Raw genomic sequence first — 23,667 nt, forward strand, 5'->3', positions numbered from 1 at the left:
GGAGCCTCCAGCGACTTTTTGGAAATTACTGGAGCCTCCAGCAGATTTTTGAAGTTTGAAATTTCTACAAATGAAGTGGAAAATCCGAAATTCACGCTACGCTACAACTCAAACACGCTAATGAGTCGACAGCTCGTGAGTTCAAGTCATTTCAGAGCTTCCGGCGACTTTTTGAAAATTCCTGGAGCCTCCAGCATATTTTTGAAACTTGAAATTTCCACAAAAGGCTATAGGTGGATAAGTATGGTGAATTTGCCTCCGAGAGCTTCAGGGTTGATATTTGCATGGAAGGTGGGTACCCTTGAACACCTTCCGTCAGGAAAGTTTCAGACCCCCCCCCGGTTTTCGAGAACCCCCCCTTTTATGAAATTACAATAAACATTTTTTTCTCAGCCCCATGTGAACCGATTTTTTCAATTTTTTGGTATGTTGTAATCATCCATAAGAGGCATCCCCACAAAAATTGTCACCCCCCCCCCATATTTTCCCTTCAAAATGGTTTTTTTTAGCTTTGTTTACCCGTTTTAAGCGATGACCATGATTCGGCACAAAAATGCGAATAGCATTTTCAAGTGTGTTTTTGACCCCCTAAAAAACATATATTTTTTCAAAACAAAAAAAAAATGAGGTGGGCCTTGGTCAAAAATTGAAAAAACTCGCAGAGGGGGTAAAAATGGATTCTGGTGTAAATTATTGTTTTTGGTAAACGAGGTGTCGTTTCCATATGAATCGAACCCCCCGAACATGAATATGACGTCCAATTTAATATTACCCTCATCCACACCCCTCCAGTGCCTCTGCCCCCACCTCAAATTTTACTATATGAAAAGTTGAACTATTTTCATAATGTTGATGTCATTTTCATATGACTCAAACACCCCGAACACGAATATGAAGTCCAATTTTATGCCATCCTCATCCACATCGCCCCCGTGCCTCTGCCCCTAACTCAATTTTCACTACATTGAAAGTTCAGATAGGTATTTTCATAATGTTTAAAAATTCCTGGAGATTCGAGCAGATTTTTAAAACTTGAAACTTCTACAAAATTTTCCAATCGATTGGGCTGGTGAAAAACAGAGTTTACCCAAAATTTCAGCGTTCCAAGTCAATTTGGTAAAATTTCGATTTTTTCTCCTCATTTTTGGCTGAAGTGTAATTTTTTAAAATTCGTTAAAAAATCGCTTCAGCACTTGAAATTTTGGCTGGTGATGAATTTTTGCATGCTCTTTCGACGTGGCTTTGTCCAGTGCAAAAAATTTCGTGCGAATCCTAATACGTTGGAAAGTAAATATCTTCTCCCTGGGGAGCCAAAAAATTTTGTAAAAATTCACGTGGCTAGACATTTTGGGTGAATTCAAAATTTTTTGTTCAAAACTCGTTCAAGTATATTTTTTCCCCCGAAAAAAAAAAAACGTGTTTTCGTCATTGCGGCCAAGGGGGGTGAATTGGGGGAAAATTATTTTGCTGTAATATTTTTTTTAAAAAGTAGGTACTCAACTATGTTCCATCAAAATTTCAAAAATCCGAGGACAGGGGCATTTCATTTATTGGAGTGCCCTTTTCCAGTGATTTTGTAATTAAATTCCGAATTTGAAATTAGACTAGTTCGGTCACGCATGTGGGCTGCAATCAAGTTCATATGCAACTTAACACTATATGTAATAAATGTGTAATATAATATGATCGAGTAAGCAAATAGCAGCAGCAATAAGTTAACAATTAACAATATGATAAAGCTTAGATAAAGTTGTATGTATTTGACATATTGGAAGGACGTACGGAGCCTCTGCCACCAGGAAGTTGATATGGAGATAATAGTAGAGTTACTACAGTTAAATTTTTCACTTACTCAGTGCCTACCTAGATCTTGTGTAGTCGAAGTTTGAATGTAAATGTAATTTTTTCAAGTGTTCTATGAAGTGTTTAGTAACGCAGTAGCAACAAAAATGGAAGCGGGTCTACGATGGAGGTATTTTATTTTGGCGATTTTCATCTTGAAAATGGCCATAATTGGTGAGTAGTTCGTGTTCTTTTCTTCTTTTGTTTTGGAACTTTTGTTCAGTCTCAAGGATGGTACCTAATTACTTTTTCATTTTATAGGAATAGAATGCAAAGTTAACTATAAAGATTCCAATGATATATGTTCGAAAAATCCTTGTTATAACGGTGGTAGATGTTCTCAAACTTCAGCATATCCGGGTTACAAATGTTTATGTTCTGGTACCGGATACTCTGGCAATAGATGCGAAAAAAGTAACTATCTTGAAGCCTACTTATTTGTAGTATTGTGTAATTAATTTGCATACTAATTTTCAATTGTGACTGCAACCTGTAGTAAGTTTTTGGAATGTTTGAAGAGTGGTGGGAACTTTCATACCACATGTTTTCAATCATTGATAATAATTTCCTCATTGTCAGATTAAAGTTTGGTAAAAAAAAAAACACTAAAAAACTTGCTATTATTGAAAAAATTACAATACAGGTAAAATAAATGTGGAGATGAGGTTGATATTGTATTTTTTCACAAAGTTTAATGATTATGAGTAGGTACCTATACCTGTACCTACCTACGAGTATTTCTATTTTATAACAGATTATTTTCACGCTTTGTATTTTTATCAAAAATTTTAAAATTATTGTAATACAATTAGCTAATCTTTGCTCTTGTTTTAGAGTGTCCAATTCCCGGCGTACCTGAACAACGGAAAAGAATGGCTACACCTTCAGAATGTATTGTCATCTGAATTCATTGATCTGTATCTTATGCTAATGAAGGAATATGAATTTATATTTTGTAAGTGTAATGACTAATAAATAATAAATAATGGGCCAATAATTTGCACGCAAGTTTGAAATTATTTATTTTGATAAAAATAAATTATAATGGGTATGTGCATTTTCTGTGTGTATGTTTCATTTATCTACCTATTGTTTTCTTGCTTCCTAAATTTTTGTAAATTGTGATTTTGAAATTTTCAAAATACGTAATAGGAAATAAATTAAGTAAATAATGAAACAAATTTTAAGCCTACTTCATCGCCGGTTCTTTCAAAAATAGATTTTAAAATTTGCATTTTTAGAATCTGCTTTTGAAATTTGGAAATTTATTCTTATTTTTCTATAACATGGGTATCATTTTTTTAAAACTGGATTTTTGAAGCCAAGATTTTAAAAATTTTAAATAAACAGACGATTAGAAAAAATTTATAAAATACCTATTGTGTTTCACTTTTACAGCTTATCGTGTTTTAAATTTCAAAATATTTCGAAACTTTTGAAACTTTAAAAATTTTGTTCAAAAAGGTTTTGAAACAAATTTGTAAACTGATTTTGAAATTTTCGAGATTTCGAACATCGAGTTTTCAAGTTTCTGCAAGGAAACTATGAAGAAAATTTTGAACTTTTTTATTCATCACTTATTCTTTTAAAACTATGAAATTCCGGTTTAAAATCAACATTTTCAAAATCCGATTTTAATAAGCAGATATAAAGAAATCTGAATGGATTTCAAAATTTTAAAATATTTTGAAAGATTTGAAAGATATATTCTAATTTTTTAAAGCGGACTTTCGAAATATAACTCCAGATTTGGATATAACCAGGTACGACTTTTAAAAAAAAACGTTACATGGACAAGTCGCCTATCTTTGAATTTGAAGGGGCAACCAAGGTTTGGAAAAAAATTGGGGAAAAACGTATTTTTGACCTGGAGAATGGGTAGTACTTGAGAAAATAAACAAATTTCGTCATTATGAATTTTAGCCTAACTTTAAAATTGAAGGGGCTAGAAACATTTTAAACAAAAATTTTGAGAAAAACGTGTTTTTGACTTTTGGAATGGGCAGTACTTCGAAAAATAGACAAATTTTGTTATTATGAATTTTTGCCTAACTTTAGAATTGAAGGCGTCAGAAGAATTTGTTTTTCACTTTTTTTTTCTTTTCTTAAAATACTTTCTTTTAAAATATTTCTGACGCCTTCAATTCTAACGTTGGGCAAAAATTCATAATAACAAAATTTGTCTATTTTTCGAAGTACTGCCCATTCCCAAAGTCAAATACACGTTTTTCTCAAAATTTTTGTTTAAAATGTTTCTAGCCCCTTCAATTTTAAAGTTAGGCTAAAATTCATAATGACGAAATTTGTTTATTTTCTCAAGTACTACCCATTCTCAAGGTCAAAAATACGTTTTTCCCCAATTTTTTTCCAAACCTTGGTTGCCCCTTCAAATTCAAAGATAGGCGACTTGTCCATGTAACGTTTTTTTTTAAGTCGTACCCGGTTATATCCAAATCTGGAGTTTTGACATCCACTCGCCAGACACCTCGTATAGCAGTCGATAAAATGAGTTTTTTAATTTTCCGCAGCTCCCGCAATCCACATTTCCATTTGTTCAGCAGTGTGTGTGTGTATTTTTGCCATTTATAATTATAGGTACTTTGTAAGTCATAAGTCATAACTCATAAGAAAATATCCCTCCTATACTCCCTTATGGGACCATTTATTCGCCTGGTACCGAATATGATTGAAGATGCCTTGCGAAAAAACAAACATCTGGTTGTAGATGTAGGTAGGTGTAGGTACAGGAATAAACTCGGAAAAATTATTGCAGGGGTATTCACTACCTAACATAAAATGTATCAATAAGTTAAACCTGTTTGGGAAATCCTGTATTGTGAATTGTGATCGTACTATTGACTTAATAATTAACTGGTACTATTCTAAGATACAGATTCCATGTACAAATATTTTATAGGTAGGTAGAGTACTATATGGGCCAATGTAAATAGGTATCTATGCATAAAACTTATTCCATCACTGTTATTCCTTGCTGAATTCAGAATTGAATTGTGAGTGATATATCATTGAAACGAAGATTTGAAGATGTGGATAGTTAGGTAGTAGGTACCTACTCGTATATTCGGTGTCAACATTTATGTACTTAGATATCGGTATTTCGGTAATCCATAACCATCATGACAAATACAATACCTTACTTTTCCGTTTCCGGCAAAGTCGGTAAAATGATCAATCAATCATCATCATCATCATCATCATCAATCAAAAGCGTCGTATTTACAAAATATGTGTTAATATGTATAAGTATATTATGGATCAAGTCCGAAATTGTACAATTCGGAGATGGTACAGCTGATTTTGTACCATATCTCCGAAGTGTCCGGACCAAGCTTGAATATTGCTTTTTCATCGGGCCTGGTTTGTCCCATGCCCGGAGCCGGAGGGTCCGGACAAAGTGTTCGACTTGGTACAGATTGTGTTGTGCAAAGTCCGAAATATAGTCTTATAACGAATGTATTCGAATTTTGTATCCCTTTATTCCATATATTATGTATTGAACCAAATAAAAAGAAATTTAAAGATGACTCCAAAATACACCACCACAGCAAAATTTTCAGGTGCTAAAATTCATTTGTCGATTTTTTGGGAATAAAATTTTGAAATTAATGGAAAATTTTTGAAAATTCCTACAGACGCGTGGATAAGTAGGTAATAGCCTAACAGGTAGGTATTAAGTCTCGCTTTTAAAAACTTGAAGAAAATAAAAAACAAACATCGAATTGCCAAAGTATGATTTTCTGATATTTTGCGAGACTTTTCATTCGGAGTGCTAATTTAAATTTTCCCTATTAGCAGGAGAGACTTTTCCACATTTTTTTTTTTTTTAAAACTGTATTCAAATCCGTACTTTTGGTTTTAAAAGGGCAATTGCTGCAGCTTCAGCGATTTCTTCAGCAGTTGGAGCAACAACATGCGGTATGGCAAGAAGACATAAAACGGACACGAGAAGAAGCATTTTTAAATATGCGAATGCTAACATCTTCGATAACAAAATATGCGAAAAATTTAAAATTCGTAGGTAATTTTTGGAAAACTGAACCGCAACACAACACGATTGAAAAACTGATTACAACATAAAAAGATCCAATTCTCGAATGATTTCTTGCCACACGAATTGATTTCTTATATAATACAAAAATCATTCGAATTCGCGTCCAAATGTTTACTTTAGATTGATGATGGATGAGTAGTTTTTTTAGATGTAGGCCTATCGACTGACGTGCAATTGTTGTTGACATTAGGTTGACGTTGGCTGAAAAAAAATTACTTACACAAAAACTTGAATATTCTGTACCTATAACGTACGTCGATAAATCATTTTAGTTCAATACGGTACCGGGATTTGTATCTATTTTCATTTTTTATGTATGTACCTAGCCTATTGTTTTCTCATAAACAATATGCTCGTAAACATTTAGCTCGAACATTCCACGATTGCGTGTAATATAATGGCAATTCGTACACCATAAAATATAGAAATACTTACCAGCTTCACGTTTTCTAGCCGCGATTTCGAATGAATCGTGTATAATATATGTACCTAGTACAGGGTGCATATTTGATTTGGGATGGAGTGGGACAATATACACTGACTTGGTCTAATAGAAAAACGTTATCATAAGGGTACACTTTGATCAAACAATTTCTGTTTCGTAAAAATTTATAAAATTACCCTTAAAAAAGTTTTTTTTTTAATTTTTTTAATTTTCAAAAATTCGACAAAAATCCAAAAATGGATTTTGGCCACTTGAGTTTTGGTTACTGCGGTTTTAGGATAAGATTTTTCAATCTACCTACATTAGTGTTGTTCAAATCGAAGAGAACGAACTCTAAAATTTTTCTTGTGACTTGTGAGGAAATAAAAACTCGCTGAAGGCAGCAATAGGTATCATTTTTTATAACAGGAGGTTTTGGGTCGAGAATTGGTAAAACTCACAGTACTCCTGGAATTTCGTGATGACCACTTGAAACGATCGACAGGGTGCACAATTAGCATCGACTCAAGTTATCGGTGTTTAAGTTCATTCTTGATCCTTCCAAGACGATTTAAAATTTCTAAAGAGATTTGTGTACCTATATTAATAAAAAACTCACTGAAGGCTCCAGTAGGGCCAAAAACAGCAAGTTGTTGAGGAGTGGGAGACTGAATTATAAAAATTATTCCTATTCGTGTTGTGGTTCACTTTGCTTAAAAATTCATGTTTCACAAACAACGAACTTTGAAAATCGTTCTCGTAACAGTTTTTTTTTGAATTTTTCAATTTTTCAAAAATTCGTCAAAAATCCAAAAATGAACTTCAGCATTAGAAATTTTGGTTACAGAAATGTCTTTGGACATACTTCCTTTGATCTAGTTTATGCTTATTTTCTCGGGTATTTCATCAATAGAAGTTAATAAAATGAGTTTCTTAATCTTCTGCTGCTTTCTTTGTTTAGCCCCCCCCCCCCAAAAAAAAATCGAACCCCACAAATTTCTTTCTAGAAACACGTACTTCCTAGTTTCTTTCAGATGAGCATACATCAGTTGATGGATGATTCAGTTTATAGATGTTGGTAAAAATGAACCCACGTGGAGCTAAATATAGATCTAATTTTTTAAAATCACTTTTCTATGCTTCTTACTTCTACTACGCCGGCACTCGTTTCTCTTTTGTTCTCACATACCTAAATAACGTCTTCTTTTACAGTGTTTTTGCGTCGTGACAATTTTTTTTTCTGTGTAGCAGTGTTTTCAACTACTGAATTTTATATCTCGGTACCTACCTACGTTATTATTTTTGTGAAAATTCGATTAAAACAAACCATCAGCTGTTCTCTAATATTGAAAGAGAGTTTTTGCATTTGCTTAATTGCTTATGAGTTGCTCTAATAATATTAATGCTTAATGCTTTCAAGTTTTTTTTTTCTTTTTCAAACAAATATGTATCTATAACATGAGGGTCATTCCACGTCAACTCGACCAAGAAGTAGTAAGGGGGGGGTCGGCGATTTTTGAAAAATTTTTCTGTGCAAAGACCTTTTGAAGAGATGACCAATGGCGCAAATCGCAGTCCTCTAGCCCTTCTTTAAAGGCTGCCAGGGGGTGTTAAAGTTTTCAGTGAACTTCGAATATCATCGATCCATTTCAGCAGCGAATTACTCGATAACCCCGATACCTACCAAAATGGATTTTTTTCCAACAGGTAGGGAGGTTTTGAAAGACTTTTTGGTGATATCATAAAAATCAGTGTTGCCACTTTTTTTCGTACGAAAAATCAGCTCAAAAAGTTTCAAAACGTAGTTTTTATATGGTTCCGACTTTCAGAAATTCTGAAAAAAATATATTATGAACCACTTTTCACGGTGAACAACGTATTAAAAAATTTGGATGGCATTATGTCGTGAAGTCGATTTTAAAAAAATTGAAAGTTTGCGAAAAAAATACGATTTTTTGATTTAAAACATGAAAAAAAGTTTTGAGTGGTAAAGTTGACCCATTTGACTCCTATTTTTACGTATCCGTTGAAAAAGTTGAAAAAAGCGCTTTCACTCGATGGAATGAACTCATCACAAAAAAATCAAAATTCAAAAAATGAACGAAATTTAATTTTTTTGCTACTAGTGTGATTTTTATCAACATTTTCTTGAAATACGTCAGAAAGAGTAGAGCGGGAAAATAATGTAAAAAAGCTTCACGATTTTTCAAAATTTTTACCCTCATTTTGGGGCACAGAGGGGCTTTGAGGGGTTTGTATGCGAAAAATAAGTTCATATTCGTACTCAGCGATTTCGTTCAATATGTCACTCGACATTTCACATTTTTTCAAAATTTTGGCCTTTTTTTGGGGCAGTTGGGAGCTGTGCGGGGTTGGGCCCAAAAAATAAGGCCATATTCGTGCTCAGCGACTTTAAAAACATACAATTTGATACTCGACTTTTTACGATTTTTCAAAATTTTCACCCCCATTTTGAGGCACAGAGGGACATTGGGGGGTGGGACCCAAAAAATAAGTTCATATTCGCACTCGGCGACCTCGAAAACGTCGTCGTCGTCGTCGTCGTTTCCTTATAAGCGGTAGGCCTATTGGCCTGTCTGCTGTGGTGTGGAACCTGCCGAGGATGAACCTGAGGTATCAGTGAGTTTCCTCCTTGGTCTCCCTCTGCTTCTTTTCCCCGTTGGTGTATATTGGAGGACCTGTTTTGGTGATCTTGTTTCCTCCATCCTTTTGACATGATTTCTCCAATCTTTCCTATACTTTTTTATCTTTTTCATGACTGGCATCACTCCGAGATCTGCTGTTATTTTCTCAGATGGGACTCTGTCTCTGAGAGTCACCCCTGCCGTTCTTCTCATGAACTTCATCTCAGCTGCCGTTATTCTTCTTTTATCAGATTTCTTCAGTGCCCAAACCTCGCTTCCATAAGTCATCATTGGTATTGCTAGGGTATTGTACACCTTCAATCTTGTTTCTTTTCGCACCTTACTGCTTCTCAGGGTCCTATTTATCAGTCCTGTGACTCTCAGGAACTTTGCAATCTTTCCACCAACATCTACTTCTCCCTGGTATGATATCGTGTTTCCCAGATATTTGAAATTATTGACCTGTTCAATGATTTTCCCGTTTATTACAATCTTGCTTCTTACTGGTTCCTTTCCTTTGAAGGCCATTGTTTTTGTTTTCTCTGATGATATTCTCATATCATACTTTTCTGATGTCTTTGTTAGATTGTACATTGATCTCTGTAGGTCATCTTCTGTTTCAGCTAGTACTGCTTGATCATCTGCGAAAAGTACTGTTGATATTTCCTGCCTTCTGTCTGTCTTGATTCCTTTTGGTTTCATTTTCTGCCATTCTTTCACCATGTGATCCATGTACATGTTGAATAAAACACAAGACAGTGGGCATCCCTGGCGAACTCCCCTGTTTATTTCTGCTTGTTCTGAGAGTTTATTTCCAATTTGTACTCTTATTCTGGTGTTCTTATAAATGCTGTTTATTACCTTTCGCATTTTATATGTTATCTCTTCATCTTTTAGCACTTCAAACAGTTTTTTTCTATTGACCCTATCATATGCTTTTTCCAGGTCTATAAAGCACATGTGTGTTTCTAGGTTGTATTCGATCCTTTTTTCCATCAATAGTTTTACTGTAAAACTTGCATCAGTGCATGATCTTCCTTTTCTGAATCCGTTTTGACTTTCTGACATCTTTTCTTCTGCATGGTCTGCCAGTCGTTTTGCCAGTATTTTTGCATATATCTTGTAGCAGGTATTGAGTAGACTTATTCCTCGGTAGTTTTTCAGGTTTGACATATCACCTTTCTTGAACAGTGGTATTACAATTGCTGTTTTGAATTCTTCAGGTACCTTTTCTTCTTGGTACATCCTATTTAGGAATTCCAGCAGTCTTCTTTTGAATTCACCACTTGCGTATTTGTACAATTCTGTTGGTATGCCATCTTCTCCTGGAGCTTTTGCATTTTTTGCTGTTTTCAAGGCCTCTTGTAGCTCTCTAAATGAAATTCTGTCTTCTGGTTCTCCAATTTCTTCTTCTATCTCTATGTCTTGTGCGTTTTCATCACTCCAGAGTTCTTCAAAATATTCCTTTGCATCATTGATTTTTATTTTTGGCAAACCCACTCTTTCATTAAAATTTGTGTCAATTCTCCTTATGATCTTATACACCTTTGGCCGTAACTTGTATGTGTCATGCTCCAGGAATGTGATGAAATTTTCCCAGCTCTCTCTCTGTAATTTCCTGGACTTTCTCTTGACTTTTGCCGACTGTTTTTGATATTCTTCACCATCAACCTCACTTTTTGAGCTCATGAATTTTCTAAATGCCTGTCTTTTCTTTTGAATGAGTTCTTGGATTTCGTTGTCCAAAATTCTTTATTCGCTTTGCCCCGATTCTGCATGGAACCATTCCTAAGCTTTCTTTTGCCGCTTTTGTCACAATGGATTTGATATTTTTCCATTCTTCTTCTATGTCCTGGCTTTTTGGTATTTCTTCACTTATGATGTTCATCCGTCTTTGGTACAGCCATTGGTTGGTTGGGTCATCCAGGGCTCTTGTGTTGATTTTCTTTTCATTTTTCCTGGCTGGTATTCTTGTTGTTTCCATTCTCATTACTCCTTGAACAAAATGATGGTCAGTGCCTATTTCTAGACCCCTGTATGTTCTTACATCCAAGAATTTCTTAGCAGCGTTTTCGTTGGCTATAAAATGGTCGATCATTGAGCTTTGTCCTCTTGTATTGCTCCATGTCATCTTGTGATCTTTTTTGTGTTGGTAGAATGTATTCATGATTCTCAGTCCGTTGAAAGTGCAAAAATCTATCAGTCTCTTCCCATTTGTATTCATTCCTTCTGTTCCATACATACCAGTTACTGTCTTGACACGCCTATCTCCTACCTGAGCATTCAAGTCTCCTGCTATTATCAATTTATCTTCTGGATTTACTGCTTGTACTGCCTTCTGTAGTTGTTCGTAGAACTCTTCGCTTTGTTCCTCTCTTCCCTCTTCTGGTGCATATACTCCGATTATTGTAAGAAAGTCTTTTTTCAATCTCATCCTTGCTGATACAATTCTTTCATGCCATATGTTGTATGAATCGATGTTTTCGCGGTGTTTATTATGTATGTGTAACATCACTCCCCCCGCAGCTCTGGTTTTCTTATCAACTCCACTGTAGATAACGATGTAATTTCCAGATTCGATTGTTCCACTTCCTTTCTTCTTTGTTTCAGACATCACGGCAAAGTCTATATTTCTGCTGCTTAGAATTTCGTTTATTTCTGCTTCCTTGGCTGCATATCCTCTTACATTCCAGTTTCCGAGTTTGTATTTTCTTTCGTTTGCGGGCGTTTTTATTTTAACCAGGTTTTCACGATTTTTCAAAATTTTGACCCCAATTTTGGGGCACAGAGGGGCTTTGAGGGGTTGTATGCAAAAAATAAGTTCATATTCGTATTCAGCGACCTCGAAAACATACAATTCGATATATCGCACGTCCAGATTTGTTTTTCAAATACATATTATATGATGCAGTAGTGTGTTACTTGAAAAATCAAGCAACCCTCACGAACCCCCGAGGAGGGTTGAAGACAAACCAATGGTAGTTTGATTAGTAGTTGGGTGAGTAGACTTTGTAAAAAAAAATGTGAGCGAAAACGAATGATTTTAAGTGGTAATTTTGATCAATTTATTGGACTGACCTTTTTTGAAACACCTACTCTTTCAACCCCTTTTTTTGGACATCCCCCTTGAGCAATGGGTATCGAGCGTAGTATCAAATTGTCGAGAATTTTAAGGGGAACATTTTTCGTCATGGTAGTTTTTCTCAAAAACCTAATATTTACGGAGTAAAACGCAAAAAACGTGAATCGGAACCGGTTTCACCCCCTAAAAAATTTTCCTCCAGGGATAGGAGAGTCGGTATTGATGTGCCGATTTTTTCCTTTTTAAAACCGCTATTTGCCCGCTCTAGAGGTGAAAATAAGACAACAGAATAAATTTAAACATTTTTTGATGTTTGGAATTGAAAATTGAATTTGTTTGAATTTTGATTTTTTTGTGATGAGTTCATTTCATCGAGTGAAAATGGGGGTTTCAACTATTTCAACGGGTACGCAAAAATAGGGATGAAATGGGTCAACGTCACCACTCAAATCTTTTTTTCATGTTTTGAATCAAAAAATCGCATTTTTTCGCAAATTTTTAATTTTTTAAAATTGACTTTACGACGTAATGCCATCCCAATTTTGTAATAATGTTGTTCAGCATGAAAAGTTGTCCATAATGTATTTTTTTCAGAATTTTTGAGAGTCGGAACGATATGAAAACTACGTTTCGAAACTTTTTGAGCTAAATTTTCGTACGAGAAAAAGTGGCAACACTGATTTCTATGATACTTCCAAAAAAGCTTTCAAAACTACTAACTATTGGGAAAAATCCATTTTGGTAGGTATCGTGGTTATCGAGTAATCCACTGCTGAAATGGATGATATTTTAGCATCACTAAAAACTTTGACACCCCCTGGCTGCCTTCAAAAATGGGCTAGAGGGCTGCGATTTGCGCCAATGGTCATCCCTTCAAAAGGTCTTTCCACAGAAAAAATTTCAAAAAAATAACCGACCCTCCTTACCAGTACTGGTCGAATTGACGTGAAATCACCCATGATAGATACGTTTTTATTTGTCTTTTCGAAGCGCATTTAAAATTCTAGAGATATCTAAAATAGCACTGAAGGCTCGATAAAATGGCTCGAAATAATGGTGAAATTCGGATTTGGGGGATTATTATTAGATTCAAGACTAGTTTTAACAAAAAAATGGTCAATTTTGAATTTTCAAACGTTTGCCAAAGATTGAAAAACGAATTTAGGTAGCTACTTATTTAAATAGCTAGGTTGGAGGTTGCGGACCATGGTTGCTTATACTATACCTATATATGCCCATATAGATATCATTACTCGTCACTCATAATGGAAATATTTTTAAATATATGTTGAGATCCATCTCGTGCTTGTATCAACTGATTATTTTTTCAGACCATCTTTGTTTCAAAATACATACCTAAACCTATACAAGAAAATGATGCGACATTCGTCTGTTTTACTAATAATATTGATTGCGTATTCGGCGTATTGTTTTGGTGAGTTCTCGGCCAGAAATTTTTATCTGTGTTTTTTCAAATTTTGTTGCCATGAATATTATGATTTTGAGTCAGAGTCAAAGGAGAATTGATTGGTGTCCTGGTTTTAATACATAGTGGTATACTATCGCGGTTCTCTCATTCTATCAAAACCTTGAATATGAAGGTGTGCAGAAAATCATCGGTACATTTTTATCAATTTCTACGAATTAAAATGAAAGAAGTTTTCAATCGTGAAACTGATAGGTCATCCCGCTCCTGAAGAAGATCTTTTTCAGGAGATCAACGTCAGCAGGTCCGAACATAATGCAGCTAAGATGACTGATGAGAAATCAGAATGAAATGTTCGAGAAGCTTCAACTTCAACATAATATTCATACATGAACAAGAAGAAGCTCAAGCTCCGAGAAAAGCTTGCTTTAATCGAGACAAATTTAAGCAAATGCTGGAAAAAGGTGACCATTTGCAAGCTGAAGAACTAAATGTTCTCTTTGGAAAACAACGATGAAGTTATGGGTGTTCAGAAGGTTCGAGCAAGCCGGAAAAGAGCTATAGTCTCAATCAGAAAAGTACAAGGCTAACCTTACATATTCTCACACACATTTCAGCCTTCACTGCATGTACCCTATACATTCATCTCAGCCTCAGCTGAGGTCCATCCAAAATAACGACGTGAAATAAAAATTTTTCTACGCATGGTAGTGAAGGGAAAAATTCTCAAAGTTGAAATAATTGCATTTTCAAGGTGGGAAAATTTGTTTTTGAGTGATGTGGAATTGTTTGAGGAGGTACGGCCAATTCAACATCCCTACTACGCTACTAGAATGGTACATTAATTTTACAGTGGAAGTAAATAAGTGAAGTAACTACAGTACAATGAAAATAGGCACCTATTTAACAAATCTCGCATACAAGTGACTGAAATCTTTTTTTTTTTAGGAGTGATGATCCCTTATGAAAATAATACTATGCTCGAATTCTCCGCAAGAGAAAACCTTACTATTACTTGTACTGGTACAGATGAAGTCACATGGAAGCGTTCCAGTAGCATGAGAGTAAGCTTTCATTATTATTTTAACCCAACATTTTTGTAGACTTAGACTAGATTCCGTACCTACTCACACTTACAAGAAAAGGGAAGAGAGGTGCTTGTGGTTTGAAATTACTATTGGTAGATCAGTTTCAAAGTGTCAATCCACTACCACTCACATCCAGCGAGAGCGACAGAGTTCGAACGTCTCAAACAAACAGCATAATGTTTAAAACAACAATCAAAAAATTAATTAGGTAATCAGAACAAAGATATTCTGGGGGGGGGGGTGAGGCTAATAATTGGTGTCCGAACAGCAATTTGATGGACTGCGAACATCCGGGGAAGACATTTTCAAAAATCAAGTGTCCCCCACCTGCTCTAAACATAAATCCAACTACAGCAAATTGTGATTTTCTTTTCTTTTGTTTTTGTTTTCAGGGTAAATACACAGTAATTGCGGAGTCCCCACGCAGACAAATCTTTCAAGTAAAAAACGCTTCAGTTTATCATGCTGGCGTATACAATTGTGTTTCAACAAACAACAGCGACGACTTCATGAGTATTTTTCTTTTTCCTGGTAAGGCTACCTATACACGGCCCAAGTAATCCTCTGCTAAAGTAGAGTGTACCTAGGCCTATAGCTTGTGACATATAAAAATTAAAGTGTTTGCAATCTGACTTGAGAGAGAAAATATTCTCAAATTGTAAAAATAGCTGAAATTCAATTGAGGAGCGAGGTGCATTACCGTTTAGTTGTAGGAATGGAAAGTACATAAGTAGGTTTACTTAATTTTCTAATCATTTTTTTTTTTTTTTGAAAATTTTTCAATTTTTTTCTTTAAAAGATAAGTAATGGATTTTTGTTGGAAATTTAATTTTTTTGTAACTGGTTATTTATTCAAATGATTTTGAATTTTTTTTTCAATTTAAAAATGAATTTAAAGATGCTGTCGAGTTGGGCGACGGCATGGCATCTGCCCCTACGTTCCGTATACAAATATTTATTTTAAAATATGATTTAAAAAAAGTCATATTGGAAGGATCCATAAAAGCTTTGTAAAAGTTACACTCGTGACTTCCTTTTTTTGATCAGAGTATTCGAGTTCACAGTCAAGGTGTTTGAAATGAATAGAACAGCGAATCAGCACACCCCCTGCTGGTATACTTAATATATTGGCACTGCCAAATCACATTTCATCGCGATTTGCGATCACATGATCACAAAACCTTCTGGTAACAGCTGATGTGCGCAATACTAATATTGCTAGGAACTATGCAATGTGTATATGCAATATGATTCCCTATGTAGGCTAGCGCTAGGTACCTACACGGTTTCAACTTCACCAACAGAAACATTCTCCATGATTTCTGTTTCAGATGATTCCTGTTTCGAAGGTATTAAAATGAGCACGTATCACGTACCTAGTTCCAAGACTGCCATAGTTTATGAATGAAGAAAATGATCTTGAATTTTTAACACACACCTTTAACTAAGTAGATATAAAGTAGATTATCTAAAACAATGACATAATAATTACGTTCAATTAACGTATCTTCAAGCCATCATTGGCCAACTAGATGGGTTTATATTTATAACAAACTCAGTTTGTGAGCCACGTTTTTGTATAAAATAAAACAATATGGTGGCCACTGGCATTGGTCTTTGGTAAATTCATTTTCTTCTTCATTAGTTTCATCGACCATAAGAATCGAATGTTAAGATCGGATCATTCCATGTCAATTCGACCAACGTTTTTGAGTCATGTGTTTCGATTTCGCTCAATTTTTTTACAATATCTACCCACCCAGTAGATACGAGTAGTAAACCTGCAATCAGTTTGGTCCCAGCCCCACTCAGGGGGGTGGGTGGGAGAGGGCTTCCATTATTTTCACATTGTCTCAAGCTACTCAACTTCAGCAGCGCATTGCTCCAAAACTATGATACTTTGATCAAAACTGATTTCACAGTTCGAAAGGGTATTGAATTTTAAACTTTTTAAGAATTTTGAAATTTTCAAAATTCGAAAGTTGAACTTTCGAATTGAAAGTTCAAATTTCAAAATGGCGCTGTAAGTGGGAGCTACCATTCAAAATTCTGAAAAAATTTCCATAGATGTACCTTTTGCTGCTTTTTCGAAATATTTAAGTTTCGAGATGAGATCTCTTGATAGATGGGGAGCACCCTCACCCCCAATTTGGGGCAAAACTTCCGAAAAAAAATCTGGTACATGTGATATATCGAATTGTATGTTTTTGGTGACGCTGAACACGAATATTTCGTCAGTTTTTTGATTCGACCCCATCCACGGCCCCCAGCACCTCCCTAAATGGGGTAAAAGTTCAAAATAGGGTTTTTTTTGTGCGACACATCAATAATAGTATGTTTTTGGTGACGCTGAACACTAATATGTAAGAAGTTGTTTTTCTACCGATCTTTTTCTGCCCTATTCTAACACTATGAGTGTTATCTTGACGCGTTTTGCGTCTTCGACACTTCGTTGGGTGTCGGCTTGCGGAGCTAGTGACCAGATGGTTGCTATATATTTTTATGATGCACAAATATTCGAGTGCATCGAGATGCGTTTATCGGGGGGTTATCTTTGCATCCGTGGGAGACAGGTGGAAGTTCTCACGTATTGTGAGTAAAAATGCACCAGCAAAGAGTTTGGCTGAGTATAGAGAAATCAGTAGTTTTAAGTTTGTGCTGTGGTGAAGTGCTTATGCTCCTTGCTGTCTCAAACCCAGGTCACCGAAGATATACCTACTCCACTGCCGCTATATATATTGACGATTACAATTAAGAATTCTATACTGAAATATTGCAACGCCGAATTATTGCGTGAATACGTAAGTGACGTAAATGTTATCTTACTGAGTACAATGATACATGAATACTTATTAAATAGGCCTCATAGCTATTGTTTGCATGGTATCTTGGTGCAGTATGTATGCAAAGCAGCAAGATACGTTTTTGATTAGGTCAGTGATTTATTTCAGTACGTGCACAATTATTATTTACGTCTTGCAAGTCGATAGGATTATTTTATAGAGCTGACACTGATGGAGAAACCACAGGTCACTCGGCTCCGAAGTGTTTCCCACAAATGGGTTAACCACAGGTTGCTGAGGGTCCGAAGTGTCTCCACAGATGGACCATAGCTTATTTCAACACTAATGGGTTGACCAAGGTACCACAGGTGAACAAATATTGGCATGGTCCAAAGTGTTTCCTCAGTAATTTTGTGGCTAAAATACCATAGCCTGTGACAGTGATCTTGTAGAATTTATTGAGGCTAATTATGAATTATTTATGAGCCTTGCATGATCGATGAGTAGTACGTGTGTGTACTCAAAAGCAAATATTTTATTTACAGATCGCTTATCATCTATCCAAGTTCTAGCCAAGTCAGAACTTCGGACCTGACAACCTCAATTGATTGATTGTTTTATGATTGATTTTATTGATTGATTATTGATTATTGAGTACCTATTGATGATTTTTGCATATTTAATGAATGCGTTATGTTTTTTTGACAAGCTTATTTTTCCTGACATCCTGACAATATTTATGTTAATTAATTAATACATAGTTGCTTCTTCGACAATGGCTATTTCCTGACTCAGATTTCGATTAACAATTTTATACTCAACTTTTAGAATATCTTTTATGCCTACTTTTAGGCTAACTTTTACATACTTTTTGATGCTTTTTCAAAATATTCAAGTTTCGAGATGAGATCTCTTAATGAAGGGGGAGCATCCCCACCCCCAATTTGGGGCAAAACTTCCGGGAAAAATTTGGGGCGTGTGATATATCAAATTGTATGTTTTTGGTAACACTGGACAAGTAGACACGAATATGACGTCAGATTTTTGATTGGACCCCATCCATGTCCCCCAACATTTTTTTTGGTCTTTTACCAATTGGGGGAGGTTCTGGGAGCCATGGGTGAGGTCAATTTGGAAAACTACGGCTATATTCGTATTCAGCGATATCGAAAACATACTATTTCGTGTGTCACACGATTGAAACCACTTTTTTTAGGTCACGCCCCTTGGGGAGGTGCCGGGGGCCATGGATGAGGCCAATCAATAATTTGACGTCATATTCGTGTTCAGCGTTACCAAAAACATAGAATTCGATGTATCACATGCCCCAGATTTTTTTCAGAAGTCTTGCCCCAAATTAGGGGTGGGGGTGCTGCCCTCCATCAAGAGATCCCCATCTTGAAACTTAAATATTTCGAAAAAACATCAAAAAATACACCTATGGAAATTTTTTCAAAATTTTAAATGGTAGCTCCCACTCACAGCGCCATTTCAAAATTTGAACTTTCAATTCGAAAGTTCAACTTTCAAATTTTGAAAATTTCAAAATGCTTAAAAAGTTTAAAATTCAATACCCTTTCAAACTGTGGAATCAGTTTTGATCAAAGTATCATAGTTTTGGAGGAATGGGCTGCTGAAGTTGAGTACCTCGAGGCAATGTGAAAATAATGGAAGCTCCCCCACCTGCCCCCTGAGGGGGCTGAGACCAAACTGATTGCAGGTTTCTTATCTACTGGGTGGGTAGATCTTGTAAAAAAATTTGAGCGGAATCGAAACACATGACTTTCAAAATCGCATTTTTTTGGTCGAATTGACATGGAATGACCCCATAAAAAGTCTCACCACAGTGACCACACCAGGCGGAGCTGAATATACCCAAATATGATCGTTTTCAATTACTATTCATTATCTCTATCTATGCACTTTTCTTTCTACTAGGTACGCCGCACTCCTTTCATGTCTCCTCTCACATGCCTAAATTCCAATATCTACATTGTTAATAAATGATGGGCAAGTAGTATAAACATGTAAATGTGCAAACATGCAGTCGTGCAAATGTGCAGTCGTGCAAATGTGCAGTCGTGCAAATGTACAGTCGTGCAAACGTGCAGTTGTGCAAACGTGCAGTTGTGCAAACGTGCAGTAGTGCAAACGTGCAGTAGTGCAAATGTGCAGTAGTGCAAACGTGCAGTCGTGCAAATGGGCAGTCGTGCAAATGGGCAGTCGTGCAAATGTACAGTCGTGCAAACGTGCAGTTGTGCAAACGTGCAGTAGTGCAAACGTGCAGTAGTGCAAACGTGCAGTAGTGCAAATGTGCAGTCGTGCAAATGTGCAGTCGTGCAAATGTGCAGTCGTGCAAACGTGCAGTTGTGCAAATGTGCAGTCGTGCAAACAGGCAAACGTGTAAATGGGAAAACATGTAGGCAGGCAAACTTATAAACAGGCAAGAAAATTTTGCAGATATTAGACACCTGTCAATTTGAAAAATTAAGCCAAAAAATAGCAAGAAATGAAGTAAAAGAAGTTTACTTAACAAAATTTAAAATTACTGACCTTTTGGAAGTCAAATAATGATCTACATAATATTGAACAAATTTACCATTCAAAAAGACACCTATGAGTAAGCAAAATTTTATCTTCTGGAAGGTACATTATTACTACCCACCTACTGGCTAGACTTGCTATTACTTACTGGCCTGAATGATTATGCCTATATTTATATGTATATAATATATAGTCTCAACTTGCCACTATTTATTGGTTCTTTATTATAAAAACAAAAAATAACAGTAAACCAAAATTAAAATAAAACAACAATAACAATGAACCAAAAGGTGAAAAAATGTACCCCTTGATATTGTTGCACTCGAGCTTATTTCCTAAAGAAAAAATACAAATAAAATCACACATCCAATCTCTGAAACTAAAGATAAAACAAACAAGTAATAAATACATAATATAAAACACTTGCTCACTCATTAGGTATGCACTTGATCCACTTATTTTATTCACCTTATCACTGCAAATAGTCATTATGACAAAAGCCTGTGAACACCAAAGATACAAATTTAAAATGAAAACAATTTAAAAATGCACTCATTGTACTATAAATAATTTTTAAAAACACTCATGCCTATATAAATGTATAACGTTTTTTTTTGTTTTTTTTTTTACAGTAGGTACCTATTTCTGTGTTGTTTGAACTACCTAGCTATTATTTTTAAAGAGCAAATTTTATTTTATATCTCGGTAAGCTATTATTTTCGCGAAAATTTGATTAAAACAAACCGTCAGCTATTCTCTGATTGCAAAAGAGTTTTTGCATTTGCTTTTTGCTTATTGGTTGCTCTATACCTAATGATTAATGCTTAATGATTCAAGTTTTTTTTATTTTTTATTGAACAACTCTCTACAATAGCATGATACCTACGTCTTTTAATTGCTCGCAAAAAAGCAAAGACGAAACGATTTTTTTTTCAAGTCATTCTGGAGCCTCCAGCGCAATTTTCAATTTGTCCAGAATTTTGAATTCGCTCCAGAAGGCGTGAATATTAACCATGGGCAGCTAAAAATCGAGTTGTGTCTTATTTTCGACCTGTTCAACGAGGCAATTTTGAATCTTCAAACGTTCGCCAAAAATTGAAGAACGAATTCGAGCATCAGAAATTTAGTTTAGGGGGGTTGCAGATCATGGTTGCTTATGTATGTAGGTATAGGAAAGGAACCTATGCCGATAGTATCATTAGTCGCTCATAATGAATATTTTCAAGTACATATAGATCCATCTCGTATCAACTGGTTCTTTTTTCAGGTGATCTGCATTTCAAAATACAATGTACAAGAAAATGATGCGATATTCGTCTGTTTTACTGATAATATTGATTGCGTATTCGGCATATTGTTTTGGTGAGTTCCTGATCAGACATTTTTATCTATGTTTTTTCAAATCTTGTGGCAATAAAATTTAGTTCGAGAAGCTTCAACATTCATACAATACATGGACAAGAAGAATCTCAAGCTCCGAGAAATATACTTAAGCGAATGCTGGAAAAATGTGACCTCTGCATATTCGCAAGAACTAAAAGATCTCCTTTGAAAACAACGAAGAAGTTATGGGTGCTCAGGAGTGTCGAGCAAGCCAGAAAAGAGCTAGCCTCAACCAGAAAAATACATACAAGACTAACCCCAAATTCTCACACACATTTCAGCCATCGCTGCATGTACCCTGTATACTTTCACCTCAGCCTCAGCTGAGGTCTATCCAAAATAAAGACGTAAAATAGAATTTTTTCCAAGCATGGTAGTGGAGAGGGAAATTCTCAAAGTTGAAAATAATTGTATTTTCAAGAGGGGAAAATTTGTTTTTGAGTGATGCGGAATTGTGGAGGAGGTACGGCCAATTCAACATTCCCTGATACATTAATTTTACATTAGAAGTGAATAAGTAAAATAACTACGGAATACAATGAAAATAGGTACCTACCTATGTGGCAAATCTTGCATATAAGTACCTTAAATCTTATTTTTTTTCAGGAGTGATGATCCCTTATAAAAATGATACTATACTCACTTATTCCGCGAAAGAAAACCTCACTATTACTTGTACCGGTACAGATGAAGTCACATGGATGCATTCCTATAACGTGGAAGTAAGCTTTCATTATGATTTTCACCCCAACTTGTAGAATTAGACTAGATGTGTTTTGGGCAATAAGTAGAAGTACCTACTCATACTCACCAAAAGAGAGTGATTGTGGTTTCAAATTAGGTACAATTGAATCACTTTCAAAAATGTCAATCCACTACCACTCACATCCAGCGACAGAGTTTGGAAGTTTCAAACTGCTTTTTGTTTAAAACAAACAAAAAATTGATCAGGTTTTGAACCAAAAAAAAAAGTTTACCTAAACACTTTTATTTATAATACAATGTTTTTTATACCAGCTTGTTTTTTTCTTTCACATTTTCCAGTCAGTTTTTGTACTTATGTACCTATTTGTATTAGAAAAAAGTGATGAAAAGAGAAAAATTTTCAGTCCAGCAATAATATTCATCTTTTCAGTTTTCAGTGTTTCCTAAAGTAGAATTTTTCAATTAATTTTTTAATGCGTATAATAAACAATTCAGAATTTCATAAAGATTCTAAAGATGTAGGTATCAATCAGTTTTTATCCTAACATTGATAGCAACTTGTCCAAAAAAGAGGGAGGTGGGGTAATTGTAGTCCAAACAACAATTTGATTGATGGACTGCAAAGTGCAAACATCGGGATTCGGGATGCCATTTTCAAAAATCAAGTGTATTCCCGCACCTGCTCTGAACAAGAATTCAATCTAGGTACCTACGGCAAATTGTGATTTTTTTTTTGTTTTCAGGGTGGTTACACAATAATAGCGGAGACCCCATACAGAAAAATTCTTCAAATAAAAAACGCTTCAGCTATTAATGCTGGGATTTACTTCTGTGTTTCAAAAAACAACAGCGACGACTTCATGAGAATTTTCCTTTTTGCTGGTAAGCCTACGGTACAGTACACTGTACAGGGTCCAAGTAACCCACGTGATTTGGTTTTAATTTCATCAAAAGAATAATAGTTAGTTACTATTTCTCTATGATTTCTGTTTCAGATGCTTCCTGTTACGATGGTCCGATTGGGATCAGAATTTCTGCATATTAATTCATCCTGACTACCCAATTGATGAATGAAGAATATGATCTTGAATTATTAAAATCTTTAACTAGATAATCTAAAACTATGACATAATTACGCTCAATTAACCTAGGTACCTATCTAATAATAAGTATTCAAGTGTAATTGTACAAAATAAAAATAGAAATGTTGGTACCAACGTACCTACCTATCGGTTTGAAAATTTTACGCCCATTCAACTATACTTGCTTAGTTAGATTATTAAAACAAAGCATCAGTGTATTTCATAAATGATAAAATAGAAGTTAATGAAATGAGTTTTTTAATTTTCTGTAGATTTCCTTTAGTACAGTCTCAAGTAGATACAGTCATTTTAGCAAAATTTTTAGTCGAATCTCGAAAAAATTGGGGGCAAGCTGAATTTCACATTATTTGTTCAGATTGGTCTCTAAAACAACCCATCAAAAGTTGCACCCCGCAACTTGACCGCTAGCACCGCAAGAGGTCATTAACCTTTGCCGATACAGGTTTTTCGGCTGTAACGCCTAAATGAAGGGTCTGAGAGGGAAAATGTTCAAACAAAAATTGTTCTACGCTAAATTTCCTATCAGCATGACCAGTCCAGCTTTTCCCAAAATGGCGATTTCGTCCTTAC

General features: G+C 35.2%; 2 protein-coding genes across 4 annotated transcripts; both read left to right on the forward strand.

Moving 5' to 3' along the window:
- Positions 1–1,813: 1,813 nt before the first annotated feature.
- Positions 1,814–2,902, forward strand: LOC135847706 (adhesive plaque matrix protein 2-like). The gene is made up of 3 exons (XM_065367374.1): positions 1,814–2,016; positions 2,104–2,256; positions 2,677–2,902. Exons 1-3 carry the CDS (start codon positions 1,950–1,952, stop codon positions 2,745–2,747), a joined length of 291 nt encoding a protein of 96 aa, XP_065223446.1. The 5' UTR covers positions 1,814–1,949; the 3' UTR covers positions 2,748–2,902.
- Positions 2,903–7,439: 4,537 nt separating this feature from the next.
- LOC135846731 (uncharacterized) lies at positions 7,440–23,338 on the forward strand. 3 transcript variants are annotated; one of them, XM_065365994.1, is made up of 5 exons: positions 7,440–7,618; positions 13,397–13,500; positions 14,440–14,555; positions 14,972–15,110; positions 15,911–16,189. In XM_065365994.1, exons 2-5 carry the CDS (start codon positions 13,440–13,442, stop codon positions 15,985–15,987), a joined length of 393 nt encoding a protein of 130 aa, XP_065222066.1. In that variant the 5' UTR covers positions 7,440–7,618; positions 13,397–13,439; the 3' UTR covers positions 15,988–16,189. The 3 variants fall into 3 exon arrangements, with proteins under 3 accessions (XP_065222066.1, XP_065222067.1, XP_065222068.1); XM_065365995.1 differs by lacking the exons at positions 13,397–13,500; positions 14,440–14,555; positions 14,972–15,110; positions 15,911–16,189 and adding exons at positions 21,174–21,268; positions 21,896–22,011; positions 22,738–22,876; positions 22,990–23,338 and having other exon boundaries at positions 7,473–7,618; XM_065365996.1 differs by lacking the exons at positions 7,440–7,618; positions 13,397–13,500; positions 14,440–14,555; positions 14,972–15,110; positions 15,911–16,189 and adding exons at positions 17,362–17,380; positions 21,174–21,268; positions 21,896–22,011; positions 22,738–22,876; positions 22,990–23,338.
- The last annotated feature ends 329 nt before the right edge of the window (positions 23,339–23,667 follow it).

Source organism: Planococcus citri, chromosome 5, assembly GCF_950023065.1.
Source record: "Planococcus citri chromosome 5, ihPlaCitr1.1, whole genome shotgun sequence".
Lineage (NCBI taxonomy): Eukaryota > Metazoa > Arthropoda > Insecta > Hemiptera > Pseudococcidae > Planococcus > Planococcus citri.